The sequence below is a fragment of the Orbicella franksi genome, chromosome 12 (genome assembly GCF_964199315.1).
Source record: "Orbicella franksi chromosome 12, jaOrbFran1.1, whole genome shotgun sequence".
NCBI classification, from domain to species: Eukaryota; Metazoa; Cnidaria; class Anthozoa; order Scleractinia; family Merulinidae; genus Orbicella; species Orbicella franksi.
The window spans coordinates 10,701,293-10,711,758 of NC_138156.1; the positions used below are offsets into that span (position 1 = coordinate 10,701,293).

The 10,466-nt window shown below is 40.7% G+C and overlaps 1 protein-coding gene across 1 annotated transcript; it reads right to left on the minus strand.

The window, feature by feature from the left end:
• Nucleotides 1-4,035: 4,035 nt before the first annotated feature.
• LOC145464202 (uncharacterized) lies at nt 4,036-5,913 on the minus strand. The gene has a single exon (XM_081448014.1). The coding sequence runs from the start codon at nt 5,068-5,070 to the stop codon at nt 4,432-4,434; it is 639 nt and encodes a 212-aa protein (XP_081304140.1). The 5' UTR covers nt 5,071-5,913; the 3' UTR covers nt 4,036-4,431.
• Between the last annotated feature and the right edge of the window lie 4,553 nt (nt 5,914-10,466).

Consider the following 10,466-nt stretch of genomic DNA (forward strand, 5'->3'; position numbering starts at 1 on the left):
AAGATAATATTTCTTCGTGTGTCTATACAGTGTAATCTTCAGTTTGATGCTGTAAAACGAAAGCTAAGAGCATATCACATGCAGTTTGTGTAAAGGAAAAACGCATTGATTCATTCGTTCTCTCGTTCGTTTATCACCCCACTTTGTATCTCCCCAGCTGAAACGTCAGTGGAAACGTCGCTATTTACACTCCAAGGTGACTCTACCGTGAAACAAGCGAACAAACGTTCATCATTTACCACGATGAACAATGACCCCATCCTTATCACGACTAAAACCGTATAGTTTGTTGTGCCCTCCACGAATTACCATCTGTGTTTTTTTCTTGTGACCATTCGTCGAGATTTATGATGAAGGTCAACAATAATCCGATCACCCACTACAACTCGTAACATACCATCGCAATCATGAGTTAAAAATGGATTGGATAAAAATGTCCCTTTATAATACGCAGGTTTATGCTAAAATCACTGATATGGAAAGACATTATTGTTTACGGGGGGTTTATTGACTGAATTGAGAGTTAAGAGCTGTAAGATAGAGGTTGTTTTATTTCTGTCATTGACCTTTAGTTTTCTAATTCAATACAGACATATATTTAATGCAGATTTATTAAACACAAATTTTCCTTTAGCTCTACCGTTGCAGCAACCTCATGACCAGTTCCATGACATCCGTCAATATTGATCAATTAATGCCAGCCGAGAGTTCGAACGGGGCGTGTCCTTCCTTTTGATGGGCTCGCTATGCACAACTATCGAGACCTAATGGTGCTATTCTTGCATGGCAAATGGACATCAATTAGCACACAGCTTGAAATATATTTTCAAACACAATGTGCAATCACTATCTCAGTTATATCTAACTAAAGATATTTTCTCTTGCTAAATATAGATCTGAACGGAATCTTTGAAGTTGAAGGGAAGCCCTCAGCCATTGATCTCTTGTAGAGTTAATTAATCATCGACCGACTTGCAACATAAAAAAGCCATTAGAGCAAATTTAAACTGAAGTTACAGTCAGTTCGTTGTGTAACAATCTAAATTCAATCGTCCATGATGGCTTGCTCGGGGGTTCCTGTTGATACTCAAACAAAGGAGAAACAGCCTAAAAATCGAAAGAATTACAAACACCAGGGAAGTGTAACGTAAACACACTTAAAGGACGTTCGCGCAAGAATATTTTGCCATCTTTTATTGCGGTCAGTTAAGGTGTTTCCTTTGTCAGACATGTGAAAAACAGGGTCACGGACTTCTTTTCGGAGATAAACTTCACTTTACTTTTGCCATGACCCCTTGTGGGTAATAGACTGGAGATAAGGTGGGAGCAAAAATATCCTCATTTTGAAAAATTTGCGAAGGTAACAAATCATTATCTCGATGAGTCATCAACCAAACTATCGTAGTCATATTTCGTGTAAGTGCGTTTGTTTCGTTAACAATTCGAAATGTGTCAATGTTTTGATCAAATGTAACCCTAAAGACACATTTGAAGCAGTTCAGTTGTACAGTGGAATTCGACGGTGCGTGGGGCAAAAATTTCAAACTTGCAATTAATGGATTTCGTTTTTCATTATTTGCAAAACGCACTGGAGAACAGTAGAGAAAGTGATCTATCGGAAGAAAAATAGGGGTCAAGATCGCTAAATCCACGCCATGTTATAGCAATGGCCACTAGCACTATTGTTTATTTCACCCCTTCGCGCGCGTACTCGATTTAGGACATGCGTGTGAGTTACGTGCGCTTCAAGATTGCGCACAAATAATGAGCTACTTCACAGATTTCGCATCTTGAGAATGTTTCAACTCAAAATTTTTAAATGTTATCAGGAGAACCATTTGCACTCCGTTTCGGTCCTCCTGAGTCTTAAACATGAAGTCCTTATTAAGTTGCTTGTCAACTCTTCGAAGATTTTCTGCCCCAGTAAACTTTAGATAGCTTGACAGCTCCATTAACGAAGTTATGTAACCGGAAAGGTCTGTTTTCTTTAGCCTCGCATAATTCACCCTAGTATAGGTCTTTCCTTGAAATACCACAATATTTTTCAAAATACAGGTTAAGCCTCGTGTTCAGGATGCAAATATTTTCCATGTCCTTCGTTCCCAGCACGAACTGCACGTGCCATGCAACAAACCATCAAAAAATGAAATTTGCATAACGTACCAGTGCACCGTGATTGGTTTTTCCTGTGTTTGTAGTTAATCTGTAACCCAGTTTCCATTGGCCTCAGAAGTAAGATCGTGGTTTTAGGTTTCTTTAGTTCGAGAACTTGCTGCACTCAAACGCAAGTTGGCTTCAGGGACTTTTAATTGCTTTGTCCTATTGGTACAATGAGACTAAACAACCACTACGTCCATGCTAAAACTGTACATTGAAGAGTATTATGGTGTTTTTAGGAAAGGCTATTGAATTGTTGCCTGGGGCCCGTTTCTCGAAGGTCCCGAGAAGTTTTCGCACCCGGAAAGCCGTAGCAAACTCTCAAACCTTACGATTACAGAGCTGTTTTATTCACATATTCTTAATATGAACAGAGGTTCTCTTCACACAAGAAGTTTCAGGCGTATACACTTCTCCGTTTTTAGATACAGATGAACTAAAAATGGCTTTACGGGCCCGAAAAGTTTCCGGGGCTTTCGAGAAACGGGCCCCAGGCCCCTGTTTGTTAACGGCTGGATAACGCTATCCACCGGATAAATCTCTATCCAGCGAATAAGTGCTAATAAAACTAACCACGCTATCATCTCTGTAGCATTATGCTGAATGCTATGCGCAACCGTCTGAACTGTTGGAAAGACCAGAACAGACGGAAACAAATTCAGGTAGTGGCAAAAGTTTTTATAAGACACGAACGGTTTAGAACATCTTAAATTAAGGCATTCTAAAACTCTAAACCTTAAAACACACCATGTTTGATTTAATAATTACGGGATATTTTTGTTCCGATCAAAAGATCGACTGCTGTGTTGAGTTTGTTATGTAACACACCCCAACAAGAGGTTATCGAGACCTATTAACGAATTAAACATCTCGTGCATTTACTGCCTACCTTTGAACTATGCTCTCCTGGGTCGCTTATATCTTCTATCGACTTCTAAATTCTCCTAACTGTATCGATATAATATCAAGCAGTTAGGTAATGAGAATAAAGGAAGTCATCAAAAGGCACAAATTGTCTTGATCTACCAACTGTTTCTCAAAACGAACAGTATAAGGAATGTGTGAGAGTCGGTACGGAGAATTGATAAATTTTAGCTTGGAACTGCAAGTGACAATGAGGTAGGAACACCTTTAGGCTCACAGCAGGTTCATTGCCACTTAATGGCAGCAATATTTTAGTGATTATGTAATAAAAATGCTGTGACGTTCTCTTAAAATGAAAGTGCGTTCACGATATTTTAAGTCAGTTATTTTTATGATGTACAAAATCAGGGGCACCCAACGACGACAGTTTCTCAAATACTTTAAAACGCGGTTTAGGCTATCGGAGTGCTTTTAAAGCTCTGTAGATTAAATTTTAGGCTGTGCTGTAAAATTTTGTCTGTTTGGTCATTTTTGGGGAACTTGAGTCTTCTTGAATTTAAAATTCACCATCTTTATTAACTTATTCTTGAATTTAGTTAAGGATTTTTTTGTCCAATTCATAGCTAACCTTTCTTCGCTTCCCAAATGACATTCATAAGTCAGAAAACAACAAGCATTAACTTTCAAATACCACGAAAGTTTGAGGTGACCATTCACTTAAGAAAATTGGAGGGGATCAAAGGCCTTCCGCACAGTTAATTTACCGAAGCGATCCCCTGCAAAATTGGTCAGTTTTAAGGGTGCGGAAACCTCCAAATAAAATCATTTTCCCCTTGAAGGTAGAAAAACACTAAATGAGAACACGGTACTGATAATAAATCGAAATGTTGAAACTATAGGGTTGTTATGTCTGAATCGATGAAGACTGAAACTGATATAAAGGGAATTGCCAGGTCAATTTTTCAGTTACATGTAATTCATTCTTTCGCTTATGAATAAAGCACACACAGACATTTATCTCAAAATACTTTTCTTTGTGAGGCCATAAGAGTTCTGTTATTTTCACAATAAACAGTGTTTACTCTTAAAAAATGACTATTGCCGCGGGCTACAACTGCAAGCATACGGCTTAGCAAATCTAGATATTTCTCCGTAATCCTCAAAACTATCAGTGACGAAATTTCTCTTTCCCTTGATCTGTACTAAGGTTCTCTAATTTTGAAAAAGCTTATTTTTGACGCACATTTGCGAAATGCATCTATTCCACTGACACACATCTAGGCCTCTTACTATAGTTGTCCTGTTTCTTCCGTTTACTTTAATTAAAAGCATGCAATGTTTTTAAATCTGCTTGCACTCGCTTAGTCAGATACCAAGTCAACTTTCACCGCCTTTGTAAAGTAAGTGCCTTTAGTTCTTTTCTTCCTCTTCGTTACAGTCTGCTGCCATTTTGTTCCCTTTGACGACAGGATCGAGGTATCCATTTTTGATTTTATCGATCGGCGCTCCACTCCGTATTAACAGTTCCGCACATTCGAAATTCCCGCTGATGACAGCCGCTTCTAGCGGAGTGAAACCCTCAGAGCATTCCAAAGTCAAATTCGCGCCGTTCTCGATCAAAATCTGTGCGCATTCTACGAAACCCTCCGAAGCGGCTTCGTGAATCGGCAGCCTTCCGATGGAGTTCGCTTGATTCACGTTGACATTTCCCTCTCGAAGTATCTTCGCCAATTCTTCTGTGTTGTTCTCCATAACGGCAGAAAGAAGTAAAATCTCGGGGCAAAAGGACACAGCTCTTGGTTGCTTTTGGCTCTCGTCAGGGCTCGAGAAAATCGGCATTGACTGATGTCGTTTCCGCACCACTCCGTCGACGTTTCGGCGACTTCGCATGATAGCTTGTGTCAGTTCTTCACCCGAGGACAGCTTCCTCTCTCTGGTTTCTTCTGGTTTCGAGCCTTCTTCTGTCTTCGACAGCACTTCATCTGGGCAAGAAAACTTCCTCTTCTTCATCTGTCCTCTGAAAGACATTTTCCCTTTGATTACTTTCATTGCCGATCCGTTAATTATTGCTGTCTTCTGGTGTAGTTTAGTAGGATTTTTTAACGAAGGGTGCTTCCTTCAAAGTTGTGAGGAACACAGCACGTTTTTGCAGGGCGAGAATTGGCAAAGCCTAGGCGACTTATGGCAGAGCTTTTGTGTTTATAACTATAGGAACTTAGTAAGAATCTCGTCACGCCCTTTGCACGAGTACTAGCAATTATGTCAAACATCTACAAGCAGCACTCAAAACGCGATTTCAAAACCAAAACAATTGCGCAAAAGAGAATGTAACAGCGGGAGAGCGAACGACTCCATTTGAATCCCGCGAACTGACAAGTGAAATGCTCTGTAGAAAAACAAAGAGTTCCATATTGGGAAGAAGACGTCTTGTCGGCAACCCCGCCGAGATACAAACAACTCAAACATCTTTCGTTCTCCCAAACAAATTGTAAGAGGACAGAAAACTTTGCTAAACATTGACCAAAGATGCGATCCACCCAGCTAATTGAGTGGAATAGACAGTTGGCTTTGTTTGAATTCAACAAATTGTCGTTGCGGCTTTGTGGGTTTAGCAGCTTGTTTATTGCGTTTATTTGCGGTAACCCATTTATTCATACTCCGTGATAGACACTCATTGTTCCTTTTCAGTTTAATACCCTCAAAAGAACAACGAAGCTCACTTTCAACGCTTTAGCAGTAATTAAAGTTCAAGAATAATCTTGAAAAGTACCCCTGCTGCTGAAAAACTGGAATTGTTTTCAAGGAAAGTTAATGTGAAGAACTAAGCCAGTAGATATTCTGGAGGCCAAAAGACTAAAATAGACATGACTGTACTAGATGTTTTCATTTTTCCCTGAGGCGTAACCATGCATTAATGTCTTAACTTATGTTTTGGAGTTTTACATCTTTAGCTTTTTTACCTTTCTTCGCAACTTTGAAGAAAACATTTTAAGTTTAGCTTGTGTTAGGGCTGTTTTAAGAAAGTAATTGTCTATTAAACCCTGATGGCTAGTGCTGATAAAAAATCTGACAAAGTTCTATTTTAATAACTGCTTACGTCACCAGCTATATACAAAAACAAGAGAAATAGTTATTACACCACACTCGAGCTGACAAGCTTAAATTTGACTGCAAACTTTCCATTGTTCAAGTTTCCCTGCTACCTTTTCTCAGTGTGTGTTGTTTTTCTCGCGGTCAAGTGTTTCGAGAAGGGCACTGATACTCGTATGGTAGCTTAGGAGTAAACTTAAATTGTAAACATAAAGGTTGCGCGTGAGGCAACTTTATCTGGCGGGCAGTGTATGCGACATCGACATGCTGACACTCTCCTCCCCTACTATCTGTACTACCGGCTGCTTTATATCTACAATGGGCGACAAAAGTAGTTGAAACACTTAGAAAATAACCCTTTACGATACTACTCTATTTCAAATACATTTAACGATAATTCTCTGATACCCCCCACCTCCCACCCTCCAATGTTGTGTAGGCGGGTGGCGAGGAGAGTAGAATGATTCCAAGACGCTCGAAAATAGAATTTTCCAGTTAAATTTCTCAACATCTCTGTCGCCCATTTTAGGTTAAAATTTTGAATAGTTTCCAATCAAACTCTGACCTTTCCCTGCTTTTGGCATCTCAAGCAAGGCCTTTCAGCAACTCCTGATGAGATTTTGCGGCTTTCGGCATTTTAGTGAATGTAGGCGGGCATTAAGGGGTGTATGGGTCGGGCTCCTTTGTGCTAATGACGTTAGATTTATCTTCCCAGCCATTTGTTTTTAGACTTAATTGTATGATCACCGTGACTAGGTTGATTCAATTTGTCTTGTTGAGGTCCAAGCTCATTAATGTATTCGAATTTGAAGGGAGCCGCCGGGAGACTGAGTGCCAGTTTATGCCCTGAGCTCAGTTGTCGCTGGCTTTAAGTTGCTAAGGGAACAAGGGTGAAATCTACTTCCTTTCCTTGTCTTTGCTTGTTTGAGAGGTAAGAGTACAAAGGAATCGAAATCCGACAAGTATGCTGTCCTACAAAGCTTTAAAGGAAACGCAACGGCACTCCTATCTCTAGCAATACAAGGACATTGTAAACAGTGGATAAACATTGTCACTGCGATAGATCTCACGGACTTTTTATGCCGGTGAGGAGCTATTTAAAGTCGAGGGACTAACATGACTAATCTCGAAGTAAGAGGACTTGTTGCATTCGAAGGGGCATGCCTGTTAGAGAGAGGACGCTTTTAAGAAGAAGGGTCTGAAATAGAATCACTCCCAAAGGAAACAGAAGGCCCTTGCCTTGATCGTAGGCCTAGCTAGTCTCATCCAGTCGTTCAGTTAGTTGGGGCGCAGCTTGAAATATGGCGATCGAAAAAAGGAGAGAGAGAGGCTTGGTGCGAGGAGTGAACGAATTAATGCCCGTGGTTCTCTCGCCTTCCCGCGCCGCGCGTCTGTCTTATTTTTTCGCGCGCCATTTTTCGCGCTGCGCCCCAACTAACTGAACGCCTGCAAGAGGCTAAGGTCTAACAGAAAACAGTGCTTATGTTTCATGTCATCGTAAGCATCGCAAAAACGTGCTTATTTCTAGTTCCACGATCTATTTATGTCTTTCCATGTCGTCGCGAGCATTAACCATCGAATTCCACTCATTTTAGAAGCTTTTGAGAATTGATGAAAGCCATATCTAGTCTGCGCGTTGGGTGACATCTTAACTAAATTCTCAGCCATCACAGGCTGAGAACTCAAGGAGCTTATTATTAACTTTGTTTGATAATTTTGTGTGCATTTTCCGTTACAAGTTTCATCTGCTTCGAAGTGGGAAGGCATCGCACCGAAGTTTCCGGCTTCTGGCAAACATTGTAGCATACGCCTCTACAATTTAAGAATGCCTAGTTTAAAGTTAATCTTCTAAAGCTAATGGTGTTTAACTCAAGTCAAGTTAAGAACATTTTCATTGCAATTTTTTTCGCATTATCTGATGACACAGCTGGTACAACACTAAACGAGGTTCAGCGTCTTGAAAATTAAAAGGTTAGACCACTTGACGGCTTGGCAAGAGCGACTGACTGTTCTTCTCTGGGCAATCTTCTTATATTTTGAGCCAACGTACACCTTCTAGAAACAACTATCTCCCTAACTTACAAACTGTTTGTATACACTGAGTTCACTCCTTGGCCAGACCCATTCTCAAGGAACAAGCAAACAACGACTGTTCAGTTGATAAATATGACAAGAGAGTTCTAAAATAGTGGCACTCGCATAAGTTCAGGTTTCTCAGCGGAGTTATCAAGCTACATGTAATGTCAACAAAATCGTTTTTGTCCATTTCTTGGCCTTGACCCTGCACGAAACACAATGATTGTTTATTCTCACGCACAGAGGAACTAACCAATAGAAACGTTCCGGTACCGAAATTCTCAAGTGTACGAGCGCAAAACAAAAGATTGTGGACGGGGGTGGATCTTCCGACATAAATCTTAGCATCTCTTTTTGCTCCTTTGATGTTTGTTACTCTTTACAACCACTTCTCTCTTAAATATGGTTTCGATTACGAGGACATAGTAAGTAAACCACTTAGGCAAACGGGTGACAAAATTAAGTTAGAGTAAGATATGGACGAACCTTGGCTTGTTGGATGACCTTTGAACATTGAAGATTGGCATGAGAAAAAATACGCATCTATCTCATTACCAAAGAGTCGAGAAGGCGGGGAGGAGGATACTTAACCCATGTTTTGGCACAGGAGTGCCATTACGGAGGGTCTGAAACCCTGAGCCTTGTCAGGATAAAGAAAACCGAAAATAGCTAATCTTAAGAAGGACACTATATTCTAGACACTCTCTATTCTAGGACCGTGTAGAGGATTAATTAAAGATTGGATGGAATTCTGAGAGGATAAGCACTCTCTCTTATCTTGAAAATTATCTGATGTTTAATGATCTGATGACCATTAAAACAAAGACCAGCCATTATCTCCGAACTCGGATTGCTGAATACTGTTAGACTACTGCTTGAACCACATGTAACGTCAGGAATCGTGCAACTGTGCCCTGTTTAAGACAGGTTCAGACCCTGTTTACACCGGAGAACTCGTATAAAATACTCTGTTATTGGCAGCGAAGACAACAATTCATACCGTGTCGGGCTTCACCTCCCCGTCTAGGCCATGTAAGGAAATATCCCCCCCGGGGCCAAAAGGAAAGTTAGTTCTCACGCCCCATAAAATTCCCCAATATATCAACATGGTCATTATTAGATAGTCGTTTGTCGCAGTGAGAATCTCAGTAGTACACATACAGCTGCAGCTAAAATGTTAAGTAACTCTTCTCTATGCTCTGTTCTTTTTGTAGTCCCTTGTTTACGGCCAACCCGATTCCGGGAAAATGTCCTTTAAAGATGTCAGCCGTTCGCATTAAAAATATGCTTTCTGACCGCTCGTTATGTGACGGCGGAGAATGTTATCTTATGAATTCTCAGATTACAACATTGAGAATTGATAATTTCAAGAAAACGTAGCACTGCGAACTATGTGTTCGAATATTTGACGTTTTCGCCTTTTTATCGTATTTGTATGCTACTTAATTGAAGTTTTCCTTGACATGGCAGGGAAATGATCCAATTTTCATGACAATGTTTTTCTGGAATACTCGCAGCCCGGGGGGAGACTCCCATATAAAAAGGACGGGGGGGGGCTCGTCCTACCCTTTAGAGGTGCGAGACGCAGTTATGGTACCTCTTAGGGTGTTCAGCCTTAAAAGGTCCACACACCACCACCACACCGCCACCGGTACCACACCGCCACCGGTACCACACCGCCACCACACCGCCACCACACCGCCACCACACCGCCACCGGTACCACACATCGGGAGCTTTAACGGGACCATTTAGGGTACTGAGCCGAGAAAAATATGGCAGGATATAAAGTATTATTTTAGAATTGGTACGTCGTAGGGAAGCCGACAATTTCAAGCCACGCCCACAAAACAGGATCTTGGTACCTCTTAGGGTTATTTTCAAAATTTCCGACGAGCTCCCCCGTCCTATTCAAATGGGAGTTTCCCCCCGGGGGAACTAGTAAATGGTTTCTATATTTTCCTCTCACAGGTGATCGAACAGCTCAGTGAAGACAGTGTTGTATTTCGTTTTAATCACAGAAAAATTTGATGATTTATCAAATTGACCCCTTCAGTTTTTTTTTTGTTTTGTTTTAACTAAGTTAAATGTTCAATTAGGCAGACATACAGGTCGCGAAAAGTCGGCTACATTGCAATCTATGGAGTTACCTAAAACGGAGTAAGGGACAAACAAACAAGAAAAATAACTTTAAGTGACACTATTCTGACATTAGCCAGAAATCTTATCTTTTCTTTCCTGTAATGTTTGTTCGTTCTACTATTTTTCGAGTCCAAGAAC

Coding starts and splice junctions, on each gene's coding strand:
- LOC145464202 (XM_081448014.1), bottom strand. CDS start 5,070: ATGAAAGTAATCAAAGGGAAAATGTCTTTCAGAGGACAGATGAAGAAG.